This window comes from Oncorhynchus mykiss, chromosome 2 (assembly GCF_057628025.1).
Source record: "Oncorhynchus mykiss isolate SJ-2025 chromosome 2, ASM5762802v1, whole genome shotgun sequence".
Classification (NCBI taxonomy): domain Eukaryota; kingdom Metazoa; phylum Chordata; class Actinopteri; order Salmoniformes; family Salmonidae; genus Oncorhynchus; species Oncorhynchus mykiss.
Genome location: NC_143023.1, coordinates 102,809,481 through 102,826,247, shown reverse-complemented (window position 1 = coordinate 102,826,247; position 16,767 = coordinate 102,809,481). Strand labels below are relative to the sequence as shown.

The following is a 16,767-nucleotide window of genomic DNA, read 5'->3' as shown; positions in this document are numbered from 1 at the left end:
AGATTTGTACCTTGTCAGCTCGGGAGTTTGAACTTGCAACCTTCCGGTTACTAGTCCAATGCTCTAACCACTAGGCTACCCTGCCACCTATTGATTGTTATTGATTGCTATTGGTTATCTGTTGATTGTTATTGATTGCTACTGGTTGTCTATTGATTGCTACTGGTTGTCTATTGATTGTTATCGGTTGTGTATTGATTGTCTGTTGGTTGTGATTGCGATTGGTTGTCTATTGATTGCTGTTGGTTGTCTATTGATTGCTACTGGTTGTCTATTGATTGTTATTGGTTGTGTATTGATTGTCTGTTGGTTGTGTATTGATTGCTATTGGTTGTCTATTGATTGCTACTGGTTGTCTATTGATTGTTATTGGTTGTGTATTGATTGTCTGTTGGTTGTGTATTGATTGCTATTGGTTGTCTATTGATTGCTGTTGGTTGTCTATCATGTAAACCTAAAATAAAGTGTTGTCTTGGTTACCAGTTGGTTGTCTATCATGTAAACCTAAAACAAAGTGTTGTCTTGGTTACCAGTCTCTGTTGGTTGTCTATCATGTAAACCTAAAACAAAGTGTTGTCTTGGTTACCAGTCTCTGGGCTGGTGTCTATCATGTAAACCTAAAACAAAGTATTGTCTTGGTTACCAGTCTCTGGGCTGGTGTCTATGCCCACGCTGGCAGCAAACTCAGGCTTGTACTGATAATGAACCAGCCTCATCTGACTGATCCGCTTCAGGTTGTCTGTAGTGTTGACCTATTTATACACACACACACAAGACACACACACACACACACACACACACACACACACAAGACACACACACACACACAGAGAGAGAGAGGATGACAATGTATGGATGTTACTGTGGAGCTACATACAGAACATACAGAACATATAGAATATACAGAACGTATAGAACATACAGAACATATAGAACATATAGAACGTACAGACATACAGAACATATAGAAAATATAGAACATATAGAACATACAGAACATATAGAACATATAGAACGTACAGACATACAGAACATATAGAATATACAGAACGTATAGAACATACAGAACATATAGAACATATAGAACGTACAGACATACAGAACATATAGAAAATATAGAACATACAGAACATATAGAACATATAGAACATACAGAACATATAGAACATATAGAACATACAGAACATATGTTTCTACCCCCATGCTTCCCCCATGCTTCACAGTAGGTATGGTGTTCTTTGGATGCAAGCATTCTTTGTCCTCCAAACACGACGAGTTGAGTTTTTACCAAAAAGTTATATTTTGGTTTCATCTGACCATATGACATTCTCCCAATCTTCTTCTGGATCATCCAAATGCTCTCTAGCAAAATTCAGACGGGCCTGGACATGTACTGGCTTAAGCAGGGGGACACGTCTGGCACTGCAGGATTTGAGTCCCTGGCGGCGTAGTGTGTTACTGATGGTAGGCTTTGTTACTTTGGTCCCAGCTCTCTGCAGGTCATTCACTAGGTTCCCCTGTGTGGTTCTGGGATTTTTGCTCACCGTTCTTGTGATCATTTTGACCCCACAGGATGAGATCTTGCGTGGAGCCCCAGATTGAGGGAGATTATCAGTGGTCTTGTATGTCTTCCATTTCCTAATAATTGCTCCCACAGTTGATTTCTTCAAACCAAGCTGCTTACATATTGCAGATTCAGTCTTCCCAGCCTGGTGCAGGTCTACAATTTTGTTTCTGGTGTCCTTTGACAGCTCTTTGGTCTTGGCCATAGTGGAGTTTGGAGTGTGACTGTTTGAGGTTGTGGACAGGTGTCTTTTATACTGATAACAAGTTCAAACAGGTGCCATTAATACAGGTAACGAGTGGAGGACAGAGGAGCCTCTTAAAGAAGAAGTTACAGGTCTGTGAGAGCCAGAAATCTTGCTTGTTTGTAGGTGACCAAATACTTATTTCCCACCATAATTTGCAAATAAATTAATTAAAAATCCTACAATGTGATTTTCTGGATTTTTTTTTCTCATTTTGTCTGTCATAGTGAAGTGTACCTATGATGACAATTACAGGCCTCTCATCTTTTTAAGTGGGAGAACTTGCACAATTGGTGGCTGACTAAATACTTTTTTGCCCCACTGTATAGAACATACAGAACATATAGAACATACAGAACATACAGAACCTACAGAACCTACAGAACATTCAGAACATTCAGAACATACAGAACATATAGAACATATAGAACATACAGAAAATATAGCTATAGTTCGATGGCTGTATGATTTCAGGACAATAATCAGAAGACAGAATATAACATGTTGTGATATATTGTAATACTCTACAGCCCAAATAAAATTCTCTCAGGGAATATTTGGATCGTGATCGAGCATTCATTTTCATAACTTCATAACACATGCAGAACACACACCACATACATCCCCCTCACCTCGTGGACGTTCTCTTTAGCCCGTATATCGGACGGGTGCACCAGTGACCCCATGACCTTCAGGTTACCGTGGATGACCATGGCCTCGTCTGGCCGGTCGGTGTTGATACCGACCCGGCCGTGGTGGTACACTGAGTCAGGTAGCTGACCGCGCTGCCACAACACCTCACTGTCACTCTCAAACTGACCCGGGTTAGACGCCTGGAAACCCAGAGAGGGAGGGACAGATAACAGAGATATTTAGACGGAGAAATTGTAGAGTTGAGGGGAGATGTGAAAGATGATTTGAGTTACATATGTAACTACAGGTCCTGGATTCCTCTTTCGTTTGCAGTGCTAGTACTACACCGAGTAGCTTCCTTAACAAGCTGATCTGCGTTTGCAGTGCTAGTACTACACCGAGTAGCTTCCTCAACAAGCTGATCTGCGTTGGCAGTGCTAGTACTACACCGAGTAGCTTCCTCAACAAGCTGATCTGCATGGAATTTGTAAGAGCCTCAACATAGATCTAAAAACCTTGATTTATTATTATATTTACTGAATAAATAATGTAGACCACAACAGATGTAGACAGATGGGTATCAGGGTTGGGTCTCTTTACATTTAAATTCAGTAAGGAAACTACACTTCTCATTTTGGAATCATGAGCACAATTTCAGTTTCTTTCCTGCTAGGTAAATACTGAGGTATATCAGAAGAGGACAGACACGGCCAGACTGACAGAGGATATTGAGATAGATCAGAAGAGGACGGCCAGACAGACACGGCCAGACTGACAGAGGTTATTGAGATAGATCAGAAGAGGACGGTCAGACTGACAGAGGTTATTGAGGTAGATCAGAAGAGGACGGTCAGGCAGACACGGCGCCAGACTGACAGAGGTTATTGAGATAGATCAGAAGAGGACGGTCAGACAGACATGGCCAGACTGACAGAGGTTATTGAGATAGATCAGAAGAGGACGGTCAGACAGACACGGCCAGACTGACAGAGGTTATTGAGGTAGATCAGAAGAGGACGGTCAGGCAGACACGGCGTCAGACTGACAGAGGTTATTGAGATAGATCAGAAGAGGACGGTCAGACAGACATGGCCAGACTGACAGAGGTTATTGAGATAGATCAGAAGAGGACGGTCAGACAGACACGGCCAGACTGACAGAGGTTACCCTGACGATGATCCTCTCGGACACCTGCGCGGCCACCGTGAAGCTCTGACTGTGGGTCTGGGTCTGGGCCTGGGCCTGCAACGCTACCACCAACATGAAGTACCTATGAAGCAAAACAATTCAAAACAATTAATCACACGTTTGTGTCTTTGTATTTCCATGAAATGTATTTGACTGCCAAAAAGTCAAGTAAACACACTTTAAAGAAGGCAATGTGGGATTCAAAAAGAGGATTGTTCGATCACATGATTCTATTTTTATTGTTTTATCTTTATTTATTAACTAGGCAAGTCAGTTAAGAACAAATTCATATTTGCCTTGTTCAGGGGCAGAAAGACAGATTTGTACCTTGTCAGCTCGGGGATTCAATCTTGCAACCTTTCAGTTACTAGTCCAACGCTCTAACCACTAGGCTACCTGCCCCTTTAGCTGTGACTATATTGACGATAGAGCACTGGTATTGCTGTATGCTATAGTACCTCTGATCAGGGTTGGGTTTGCCTTTCTTCCTCATGTTATTGGCTGTGGTCTCACTGAAGTGTAGTCGTCCCACTGTTACCTTGGTAACCTGCTCCGGGGGCAGTGTCACCCTGAAAACACACACATGACACTTTAAACATTTTGTATACAGTATTTACCTTTTCTACTTGTCTTAACCTCTGAGAGTATTTTTAACCCCTGGGAGAATTCTAGCGTATTTTCCTCACTCTGTGATGAACCTATTTACATTGGAGTAATTTAGCAGATGCTCTTATCCAGAGGGATCACAATCATTCTCTAACTAATAGACAAATCAGTGCTAGAAGACTGAGACTGGTATGAAGGGTCTCTCTGCTCACAGTGCTGGTTTGAAGGGTCTCTCTACTAACAGTACTGGTTTGAAGGGTCTCTCTACTCACAGTACTGGTTTGAAGGGTCTCTCTGCTCACAGTACTGGTTTGAAGGGTCTCTCTACTCACAGTGCTGGTTTGAAGGGTCTCTCTGCTCACAGTGCTGGTTTGTAGGGTCTCTACTCACAGTACTGGTTTGAAGGGTCTCTCTACTAACAGTACTGGTTTGAAGGGTCTCTCTACTGACAGTACTGGTTTGAAGGGTCTCTCTACTCACAGTACTGGTTTGAAGGGTCTCTCTACTCACAGTACTGGTTTGAAGGGTCTCACTACTCACAGTACTGGTTTGAAGGGTCTCACTACTCACAGTACTGGTTTGAAGGGTCTCTATTCACAGTACTGGTTTGAAGGGTCTCTCTACTCACAGTACTGGTTTGAAGGGTCTCACTACTCACAGTACTGGTTTGAAGGGTCTCACTACTCACAGTACTGGTTTGAAGGGTCTCACTACTCACAGTACTGGTTTGAAGGGTCTCTTGCTGCGGTCTGACTGGGACTGCTCCACGTTGATGGACTGGTTCATGGCTTCCAGCTGGGAGACAACACAGGAGAGGGTTCGGTCAGTTCATGAAAGAAAGTAGCATTACATTAAATCAAACACTGGCCCCTTCCTCCTGTAGCTCCGAAGGGTTTGGAAAAGGTGGCCAAAACTCCCACTTGCTAATCCGAAGGCAAGTTGAACCAATTACCATTTTGTCTAAAACTTATCCAATTATCTTACACCTACAGGAAGGACGTCAGCTAGAAGGTAAAGGCTAGGGGATGATTAGGCATTCACAAATTGGATCACCTCTCCTCCCTCACCTTAACCCCATTGAGTTTGAGGTAGAAGCAGTCGATAGGCTGGAGGCCATCGCTGGTCTTGATGTACTTGGGATCTCCCAGCATGCCGCAGTACACGGTGACCTGGAAGTGATTTTTCTTCTGACATACGAAGGCGTCGTCCGCCAGGGAGAAGTTAAAACCTTTATCAGCGTCGACGCGATAGGTGGGCATTGGGCTAGGGAGGGAGGGAGAGATGGGTCTGTCAATATTTTCATACTTTCGTACTGTACGTTCTCTACCATTGTACTTGCACTCATTGAGCTAAATATGGAGGTTTGGATGAAAAGAGAGGTCTGTGTAAAAGGGATTGGTTCACATCTGCCTGGCTACCAAAATCCCTTGCTCCGGCCAACAGACGTTAGATTCTTCTACTCAATGAGTCTGGATCTGAGCACCTCCCTGACGATTTCTAGAACACAAACAAATTCGAACCATTCTGATTGGTCCAATAAAACGATGGGTTGAGCAAGAGCCAGAACACAAGTGGTGTTTTGAAAATGTGTCATTGGCTTTGATACTCCTGATTGGTTAGAGGCAAGGTACCCTGCCCTTTGCCCAGTACCCTGCCCTCTGCCCAGTACCCTGCCCTCTGCCCAGTACCCTGCCCTCTGCCCAGTATCCTACCCTCCGCCCAGTATCGTACTCTCCCCCTCAGTCACTGTCACTAGCCAGCTACCTCTGAGTTCTCTACCCTGCAGCTTAGGGACTGCTGCCCTATGTACATAGAAATTGAACACTGGTCACTTTAATAATGTTTACATAATATTTCTATATCTGCTGCTGTGCTAAATGTTAGATCATAAAACATTTTATGACTGTGTTCTTGTTGACATTTACTGCATTGATTGATAGGAACATAAGCATTTCAATACACACGCCATAACACCTGCTAAACTGTGTACGCGCCTAATACAAATGGATTTGATTTGAATAGATTCATCAATAGGTTCATCAATAGGTTCATCAATAGATTCATCAATAGGTTCATCAATAGGTTTATCAATAGATTTGTCAATAGGTTCGTCAATAGGTTCATCAATAGATTCGTCAATAGATTCGTCAATAGGTTCATCAATAGATTCATCAATAGATTCATCAATAGGTTCATCAATAGATTAATCAATAGGTTTATCAATAGATTTGTCAATAGGTTCGTCAATAGGTTCATCAATAGATTCGTCAATAGATTCATCAATAGGTTCATCAATAGGTTCATCAATAGATTCATCAATAGGTTCATCAATAGATTCATCAATAGATTCATCAATAGGTTCATCAATAGGTTCATCAATAGATTTGTCAATAGGTTCGTCAATAGATTCGTCAATAGGTTCATCAATAGGTTCATCAATAGATTCATCAATAGGTTCATCAATAGATTCGTCAATAGATTCGTCAATAGATTCGTCAATAGGTTCGTCAATAGATTCATCAATAGGTTCATCAATAGATTCGTCAATAGATTCGTCAATAGATTCATCAATAGGTTCATCAATAGGTTCATCAATAGATTCGTCAATAGGTTCATCAATAGATTCATCAATAGGTTCATCAATAGGTTCATCAATAGGTTCATCAATAGGTTAATCAATAGATTCATCAATAGATTCATCAATAGGTTCATCAATAGATTCATCAATAGATTCATCAATAGGTTCATCAATAGATTCATCAATAGATTCATCAATAGATTCGTCAACAGGTTCATCAATAGATTCGTCAATAGATTCATCAATAGATTCGTCAATAGGTTCATCAATAGGTTCATCAATAGATTCATCAATAGGTTCAGCAATAGATTCATCAATAGATTCGTCAATAGGTTCATCAATAGATTCATCAATAGATTCATCAATAGGTTCAGCAATAGATTCATCAATAGATTTGTCAATAGGTTCATCAATAGATTCATCAATAGATTCATCAATAGGTTCATCAATAGGTTCATCAATAGATTCGTCAATAGGTTCATCAATAGGTTCATCAATAGATTCGTCAATAGGTTCATCAATAGATGCGTCAATAGGTTCATCAATAAGTTCATCAATATATTCATCAATAGGTTCATCAATAGGTTCATCAATAGATTCATCAATATATTCATCAATAGGTTCATCAATAGGTTCATCAATAGGTTCATCAATAGGTTCATCAATAGATTCGTCAATAGGTTCATCAATAGGTTCATCAATAGGTTCATCAATAGGTTCATCAATAGATTTGTCAATAGGTTCATCAATAGATTCATCAATAGATTCATCAATAGATTCATCAATAGGTTCATCAATAGATTCATCAATAGATTCATCAATAGATTCATCAATAGGTTCATCAATAGATTTGTCAATAGATTCTTCAATAGGTTCATCAATAGGTTCATCAATAGGTTCAGCAATAGATTAATCAATAGGTTCATCAATAGGTTCATATACAATACCGCTCAAAAGATTTAGAACACCTACTCATTCAAGTGTTTTTCTTTATTTTTACTATTTTCTACATTGTAGAATAATAGTGAAGACATCAAAACTATGAAATAACACATATGGAATCATGTAGTAACCAAAAAAGTGTTAAACAAATCAAAATATATTTTATATTTGAGATTCTTCAAATAGCCACCCTTTGCCTTGATGACAGTTATGCACACTCTTGGCATTGTTGAAGACCTTACAGACTCCACTATGGTTTATGAGTCATGTTGAAGACCTTACAGTCTCCACTATGGTTCATGAGTCATGAGTCATGTTGAAGCCCTTACAGACTCCACTATGGTTTATGATTCATGTTGAAGACCTTACAGTCTCCACTATGGTTTATGAGTCATGTTGAAGACCTTACAGTCTCCACTATGGTTTATGAGTCATGAGTCATGTTGAAGACCTTACAGTCTCCACTATGGTTTATGAGTCATGTTGAAGACCTTACAGTCTCCACTATGGTTTATGAGTCATGTTGAAGTCCTTACAGACTCCACTATGGTTTATGAGTCATGTTGAAGACCTTACAGTCTCCACTATGGTTCATGAGTCATGTTGAAGACCTTACAGTCTCCACTATGATTTATGAGTCATGTTGAAGACCTTAGTCTCCACTATGGTTTATGAGTCATGTTGAAGACCTTACAGTCTCCACTATGGTTCATGAGTCATGTTGAAGACCTTACAGTCTCCACTATGGTTTATGAGTCATGTTGAAGACCTTAGTCTCCACTATGGTTCATGAGTCATGAGTCATGTTGAAGACCTTACAGTCTCCACTATGGTTTATGAGTCATGTTGAAGACCTTACAGTCTCCACTATGGTTTATGAGTCATGTTGAAGACCTTACAGTCTCCACTATGGTTTATGAGTCATGTTGAAGACCTTACAGTCTCCACTATGGTTTATGAGTCATGTTGAAGACCTTACAGACTCCACTATGGTTTATGAGTCATGTTGAAGACCTTACAGTCTCCACTATGGTTTATGAGTCATGTTGAAGACCTTACAGTCTCCACTATGGTTTATGAGTCATGTTGAAGAGCTTACAGTCTCCACTATGGTTTATGAGTCACGTTGAAGTCCTTACAGTCTCCACTATGGTTTATGAGTCATGTTGAAGACCTTACAGTCTCCACTATGGTTTATGAGTCATGTTGAAGACCTTACAGTCTCCACTATGGTTTATGAGTCACGTTGAAGTCCTTACAGTCTCCACTATGGTTTATGAGGTTTATGAGTCATGTTGAAGACCTTACAGACTCCACTATGGTTTATGAGTCATGTTGAAGTCCTTACAGTCTCCACTATGGTTTATGAGGTTTATGAGTCATGTTGAAGACCTTACAGTCTCCACTATGGTTTATGAGTCATGTTGAAGTCCTTACAGTCTCCACTATGGTTCATGAGTCATGTTGAAGACCTTACAGTCTCCACTATGGTTTATGAGTCATGTTGAAGACCTTACAGTCTCCACTATGGTTTATGAGTCATGTTGAAGACCTTACAGACTCCACTATGGTTTATGAGTCATGTTGAAGTCCTTACAGTCTCCACTATGGTTTATGAGTCATGTTGAAGACCCTACAGTCTCCACTATGGTTCATGAGTCATGTTGAAGACCTTACAGTCTCCACTATGGTTCATGAGTCATGTTGAAGACCTTACAGTCTCCACTATGGTTTATGAGTCATGTTGAAGACCTTACAGTCTCCACTATGGTTTATGAGTCATGTTGAAGTCCTTACAGTCTCCACTATGGTTTATGAGTCATGTTGAAGACCTTACAGACTCCACTATGGTTTATGAGTCATGTTGAAGACCTTACAGTCTCCACTATGGTTTATGAGTCATGTTGAAGACCTTAGAGACTCCACTATGGTTTATGAGTCATGTTGAAGACCTTACAGTCTCCACTATGGTTTATGAGTCATGTTGAAGACCTCACAGTCTCCACTATGGTTTATGAGTCATGTTGAAGACCTTACAGCCTCCACTTACGAGGACAAAGGGTATTCCTAATCATGTTATACTCCATATATTTCATCAAGATGATGTTTTAAATGTGAGTGAACCAGCTAAGATGAGCCACCTGTTGATGACAATAACCTAATGGTATGCACTGCATACCACCCACCGCTTGTCCCTCAATCTCAGAATTCCCAGTTCAGCATAGCAATGTCCACAAGTAGGTGTTAGTACATTTATCCTCCCCCCTCTCTTTCTTCACCCTCATCCATCCCCTCCACTTCCCTTGTTATCTGCCTCCGTCTCCTCCCCTCCTCTCTTTCATAACCGAAACCCTGCTCTTACTCACTCCCCCGCATCACTCACTTCCAAGGAATCTTTTAAACCTTCCTTCCCTGGATCACTCTGTTCTCCCCTCTCCTTCCTGAATACCACCCTCTCTCTCTCTCTCGCTCTCTCTCTCTCTCTCTCTCTCTCTCTCCCTCTATCTCCCCCTCTCTCTCTCTCTCTCTCTGTCTCTCTCTCTCTCTCTCCCTCTCCCTTTCCCCTCTTTCTCTCTCTCTCTCTCTCTTCCTCTCTCTCCCTCTATCTCTCTCTCTAGCTCCCTCTCTCTCTCTCTCCCTCTCTCTCTCTCTCTCTCTCTCTCTCCCTCTCTCTCTCTCTCTCTCTCTCCCTCTCTCTCTCTCTCCCTCTATCTCCCCCTCTCTCTCTCTCTCTCTCTCTCTCTCTCTCTCCCTCTCCCTTTCCCTTCTTTCTCTCTCTCTCTCCCTCTCTCTTTCCCCTCTTTCTCTCTCTCTCTCCCTCTCTCTTTCCCCTCTTTCTCTCTCTCTCTCTCTCCCTCTTTCTCTCTCTCTCTCTCTCTCTCTCTCTCTCGTTCTCTCTCTGCTTTATAAATTATATCCTTGTCAATATCTTCTTTCTCATGAAAACAAACAGATGTCATATTAATTTACATATGGTAGCCTAAGAATGAATCAAACAGCAAAAGGGTTGAAGTCAAGTTAAGCGTGCAGAGAGACACCTACAGCTCTTTGCAGTTGACGTCATACAACGGTGTCCACTTGTTCTGCTGGTGCGGCTGCCATTTTATACACTGGTAGTTAGGGTCCAGGTAGGAGTTATCAGCATCCGCCATCAAACCTGGGCCAGAAACAATGTCTACTGCATAAGGGGGAAGCACAAGATCACATGTTAATCTGCACATTGTTATGCATTTTATTCAAAATAATAGCATGAGCTGATGTACACCCAACAATGTTTGTAGGTGCTGACTAACAGAGAGTCAATATTTATATCAAAAATAGAAAGTCACACAATCGATATTCTGTAATGGGTGTCATGATGGTCATGATGTCATGATGTCATGATGGTTATGATGGTCATGATGTCATGATGTCATGATGGTTATGATGTCATGATGTCATGATGGTTATGATGTCATGATGTCATGATGTCATGATGGTTATGATGTCATGATGTCATGATGTCATGATGGTTATGATGTCATGATGTCATGATGTCATGATGGTTATGATGTTATGATGTTTATGATGGTTATGCTGTTATGATGGTTATGATGGTTATGCTGTTATGATGGTTATGATGGTTATGATGTTATAATGGTTATGATGTTATAATGGTTATAATGGTTATGATGTTATAATGGTTATAATGGTTATGATGGTTATGATGTCATGATGGTTATGATGTTATGATGGTTATGATGTTATAATGGTTATGATGTTATGATGGTTATGATGGTTATCATGTTATAATGGTTATGATGGTTATGATGTCATGATGGCTATGATGGTCATGGTGTCATGATGTCATGGTTATGATGGTTATGATGGTTATAATGGTTATGATGGTTATGATGTTATAATGGTTATGTTGTTATGTTGGTTATGATGGTTATGATGTTTCTGATGTTATAATGGTTATAATGGTTATGCTGGTTATGATGGTTATGACGTCATGATGGTTATGATGTTATAATGGTTATGATGGTTATGATGTTATAATGGTTATGATGGTTATGATGTCATGATGTCATGATGTTATGATGTCATGATGGTTATGCTTACTAATTACATTGTTATGAGCATTCATAGACTGTGTGACTTTCTTCTTTAATTCGCCTCATGTTGCCAAGGCAACAGAACAGGGAAAAGTGGAGGGAGGCCACTGTGGCCTGATGTTTCAGAAGACCAGTTGTTTTATACCTAAAGGTGTATTTTTTTATTAATGTGCGAGCGCATGCATATGACAGTATGTTTGGATATAAGAATGGGGTAATGGGGGAAAGTGAGAAGGAAAGAGAGAGAGAGAGAGAGAGAGAGAGAGAGAGAGAGAGAGAGAGAGAGACAAAATAAGACCGTCAGAGAGAGACAGAGAGAAAGAAAGAGAGAGAGAGACAGACAAAGATATGCCTGCCTACCTGGCTCTTGTTTGATGATACCTGTGAGGATCTGAGAGTTCAGGGTGCTGTCAGGACCGTCAGCATGCTTCCTCTTCTTCGCCTGGTGGACTGCTATCCCACTGTAAACACACACATAAACACAAACACATGTTCGGAACGTAATCATTGTCATCCAGAGATCAAGATTGATTGATCAACTGAAACACGAGATGGAGGGCACCCCTCTCTGGTCTACTAGAAAACCATTCATCTCTTTCTCTCCTGATCAAACCTTCCCTCTCCTACAGCTGACATTCCTCCATCTATTCCTCCATCCATTCCTCCCTCCATTCCTCCCTCCATTCCTCCCTCCATTAATCCCTCCATTAATCCCTCCATTCCTCCCTCCATTCCTCCCTCCATTAATCCCTCCATTCCTCCCTCCATTCTTCCCTCCATTCCTCCCTCCATTCCTCCATCCATTCCTCCCTCCATTCCTCCCTCCATTCCTCTCTCCATTCCTCCATCCATTCTTCCCTCCATTCCTCCATCCATTCCTCCCTCCATTCCTCCCTCCATTCCTCCCTCCATTCCTCCCTCCATTCCTCCGTCCATTCCTCCATCCATTCCTCCCTCCATTCCTCCATCCATTCCTCCCTCCATTCCTCCCTCCATTCCTCCCTCCATTAATCCCTCCATTAATCCCTCCATTCCTCCCTCCATTCCTCCCTCCATTAATCCCTCCATTCCTCCCTCCATTCTTCCCTCCATTCCTCCCTCCATTCCTCCCTCCATTCCTCCCTCCATTCCTCCATCCTTTCCTCCCTCCATTCCTCCCTCCATTAATCCCTCCATTAATCCCTCCATTCCTCCCTCCATTCCTCTCTCCATTCCTCCCTCCATTAATCCCTCCATTAATCCCTCCATTCCTCCCTCCATTCCTCCCTCCATTCCTCCCTCCATTAATCCCTCCATTAATCCCTCCATTCCTCCCTCCATTAATCCCTCCATTCCTCCCTCCATTCCTCCCTCCATTCCTCCATCTATTCCTCATATCTACAGTATCTATAGTATCTATGGTATGTACAGTATCTATGGTGTCTACAATATCTACAGTATCTACAGTATCTATAGTATCTACGATATCTACGGTATGTACAGTATCTATGGTGTCTACAATATCTACAGTATCTACAGTATCTATAGTATCTATAGTATCTACGGTATCTACGGTATGTACAGTATCTATGGTGTCTACAATATATACAGTATCTACAGTAGCTATGGTATCTAAAATATCTACAGTATCAAGAGTATCTATAGTATTTACTGTATCTCAATATCAACAGTATCTATAGTTTCTCAGTATCTATAGTATATAAAGTATCTACAGTATCTACAGTAACTATAGTATTTACTGTATCTATAGTATCTAAAGTGTCTATAGTATCTCAGTATCTACCGTATCTATAGTAGCTTAAATTTCTTCGGAATCTACAGTATCTCAGTATCTATAGAATCTACAGTAGCTATACAATCTATGGTATCTACGGTATCTATAGTATCTCAGTATATACAGTATCTACAGTATCTATAGTATCTACAGTATCTCAGTATCTATAGTATCTACTGTATTTACAGTATCTATAGTATCTACAGTAGTTATACTATCTATGGTATCTACGGTATCTATAGTATCTATAGTATCTCAGTATATACAGTATCCACAGTATCTACAGTATCTACAGTATCTATAATATTTATAGTATCTCAGTATCTACAGTATTTACAGTATCTCAATATCTACAGATTCTAAATATCTACAGAACCTACAGTATCTCAGTACCTACGGTATCTAGAGTATCTATATTATCTAGAGTATCTACAGTATCTATAATATTTATAGTATATCAGTATTTACAGTATCTACAGTATTTACAGTATCTACAGTATTTACAGTATCTACAGTATCTATAGTATTTACAGTATCTATAGCATCTATAGTATTTACAGTATCTATAGTATTTACAGTATCTACAGTATCTATAGTATCTATAGTGTCTACAGTATCTAGTGTCTACAGTATCTATAGTATCTACAGTATCAATTATATCTACAGTATCTACAGTATCTATAGTGTCTACAGTATCAATTATATCTACAGTATCTATAGTGTCTACAGTATCTATAGTATCTACAGTATCAATTATATCTACAGTATCTACAGTATCTATAGTATCTATAGTGTCAATTATATCTACAGTATCTACAGTATCTATAGTGTCTACAGTATCTATAGTATCTACAGTATCAATTATATCTACAGTATCTACAGTATCTATAGTATCTACAGTGTCTACAGTATCTCAGTATCATAAGATCTTTCCACCCAAACGTTTTGTGAGATTATGATAACAACCATATGATTGTATACATAACATACTCATTTACCTCAAAGATATGGGTTGTGGTGGAAATGACAAGGTGTGGTGGAAATGACAAGGTGTGGTGGAAATGACAAGGTGTGGTGGAAATGACAAGGTGTGATGGAAATGACAAGGTGTGGTGGAAATGACAAGGTGTGGTGGAAATGACAAGGTGTGGTGGAAATGACAAGGTGTGGTGGAAATGACAAGGTGTGGTGGAAATGACAAGGTGTGGTGGAAATGACAAGGTGTGGTGGAAATGACAAGGTGTGGTGGAAATGACAAGGTGTGGTGGAAATGACAAGGTGTGGGTGGAAATGACAAGGTGTGGTGGAAATGACAAGGTGTGGGTGGAAATGACAAGGTGTGGTGGAAATGACAAGGTGTGGTGGAAATGACAAGGTGTGGTGGAAATGACAAGGTGTGGTGGAAATGACAAGGTGTGGTGGAAATGACAAGGTGTGGTGGAAATGACAAGGTGTGGTGGAAATGACAAGGTGTGGTGGAAATGACAAGGTGTGGGTGGAAATGACAAGGTGTGGTGGAAATGACAAGGTGTGGGTGGAAATGACAAGGTTGTGGGTGGAAATGACAAGGTGTGGTGGAAATGACAAGGTGTGGGTGGAAATGACAAGGTGTGGTGGAAATGACAAGGTGTGGTGGAAATGACAAGGTGTGGGTGGAAATGACAAGGTTGTGGGTGGAAATGACAAGGTGTGGTGGAAATTACAAGGTGTGGTGGAAATGACAAGGTGTGGGTGGAAATGACAAGGTGTGGGTGGAAATGACAAGGTGTGGTGGAAATGACAAGGTGTGGTGGAAATGACAAGGTGTGGGTGGAAATGACAAGGTTGTGGGTGGAAATGACAAGGTGTGGTGGAAATTACAAGGTGTGATGGAAATGACAAGGTGTGGGTGGAAATGACAAGGTGTGGTGGAAATGACAAGGTGTGATGGAAATGACAAGGTGTGGGTGGAAATGACAAGGTGTGGTGGAAATGACAAGGTGTGGGTGGAAATGACAAGGTGTGGTTGTGGGTGGAAATGACAAGGTGTGGGTGGAAATGACAAGGTGTGGGTGGAAATGACAAGGTGTGGGTGGAAATGACAAGGTGTGGGTGGAAATGACAAGGTGTGGTGGAAATGACAAGGTGTGGTGGAAATGAAAAGGTGTGGTGGAAATGACAAGGTGTGGGTGGAAATGACAAGGTGTGGGTGGAAATGACAAGGTGTGGGTGGAAATGACAAGGTGTGGGTGGAAATGACAAGGTGTGGTGGAAATGACAAGGTGTGGGTGGAAATGACAAGGTGTGATGGAAATGACAAGGTGTGGTGGAAATGACAAGGTGTGGGTGGAAATGACAAGGTGTGGTGGAAATGACAAGGTGTGGTGGAAATGAAAAGGTGTGGTGGAAATGACAAGGTGTGGGTGGAAATGACAAGGTGTGGGTGGAAATGACAAGGTGTGGGTGGAAATGACAAGGTGTGGGTGGAAATGACAAGATGTGGGTGGAAATGACAAGGTGTGGTGGAAATGACAAGGTGTGATGGAAATGACAAGGTGTGGGTGGAAATGACAAGGTGTGGTGGAAATGACAAGGTGTGGTGGAAATGACAAGGTGTGATGGAAATGACAAGGTGTGGATGGAAATGACAAGGTATGGGTGGAAATGACAAGGTGTGGTGGAAATGACAAGGTGTGGGTGGAAATGACAAGGTGTGGGTGGAAATGACAAGGTGTGGGTGGAAATGACAAGGTGTGGGTGGAAATGACAAGGTGTGGGTGGAAATGACAAGGTGTGGTGGAAATGACAAGGTGTGATGGAAATGACAAGGTGTGGGTGGAAATGACAAGGTGTGGTGGAAATGACAAGGTGTGGTGGAAATGACAAGGTGTGATGGAAATGACAAGGTGTGGTGGAAATGACAAGGTGTGGATGGAAATGACAAGGTGTGGTGGAAATGACAAGGTGTGGTGGAAATGACAAGGTGTGATGGAAATGACAAGGTGTGGTGGAAATGACAAGGTGTGGATGGAAATGACAAGGTGTGGTGGAAATGACAAGGTGTGGATGGAAATGACAAGGTGTGGGTGGAAATGACAAGGTGTGGTGGAAATGACAAGGTGTGATGGAAATGACAAGGTGTGGGTGGAAATGACAAGGTGT

At 41.2% G+C, this 16,767-nt stretch overlaps 1 protein-coding gene across 2 annotated transcripts in view; it reads right to left on the bottom strand.

Annotated features, from left to right (window-relative positions):
* The window catches only part of myrf (myelin regulatory factor), a 92,272-nt gene that overhangs the window by 30,069 nt on the left and 45,436 nt on the right, over positions 1-16,767 (bottom strand). The window contains exons 6-13 of one of the 2 annotated variants that reach the window (XM_036961463.2): positions 12,213-12,313; positions 10,798-10,933; positions 5,303-5,498; positions 4,954-5,030; positions 4,088-4,198; positions 3,609-3,711; positions 2,441-2,641; positions 644-752 (exon numbers count right to left, since the gene is read on the bottom strand). In XM_036961463.2, the coding sequence (XP_036817358.2) occupies positions 644-752; positions 2,441-2,641; positions 3,609-3,711; positions 4,088-4,198; positions 4,954-5,030; positions 5,303-5,498; positions 10,798-10,933; positions 12,213-12,313 (1,034 nt within the window). The remainder of the gene's footprint in view (positions 1-643; positions 753-2,440; positions 2,642-3,608; positions 3,712-4,087; positions 4,199-4,953; positions 5,031-5,302; positions 5,499-10,797; positions 10,934-12,212; positions 12,314-16,767) is intronic. The other variant, XM_090217463.1, reaches the window with a different exon arrangement.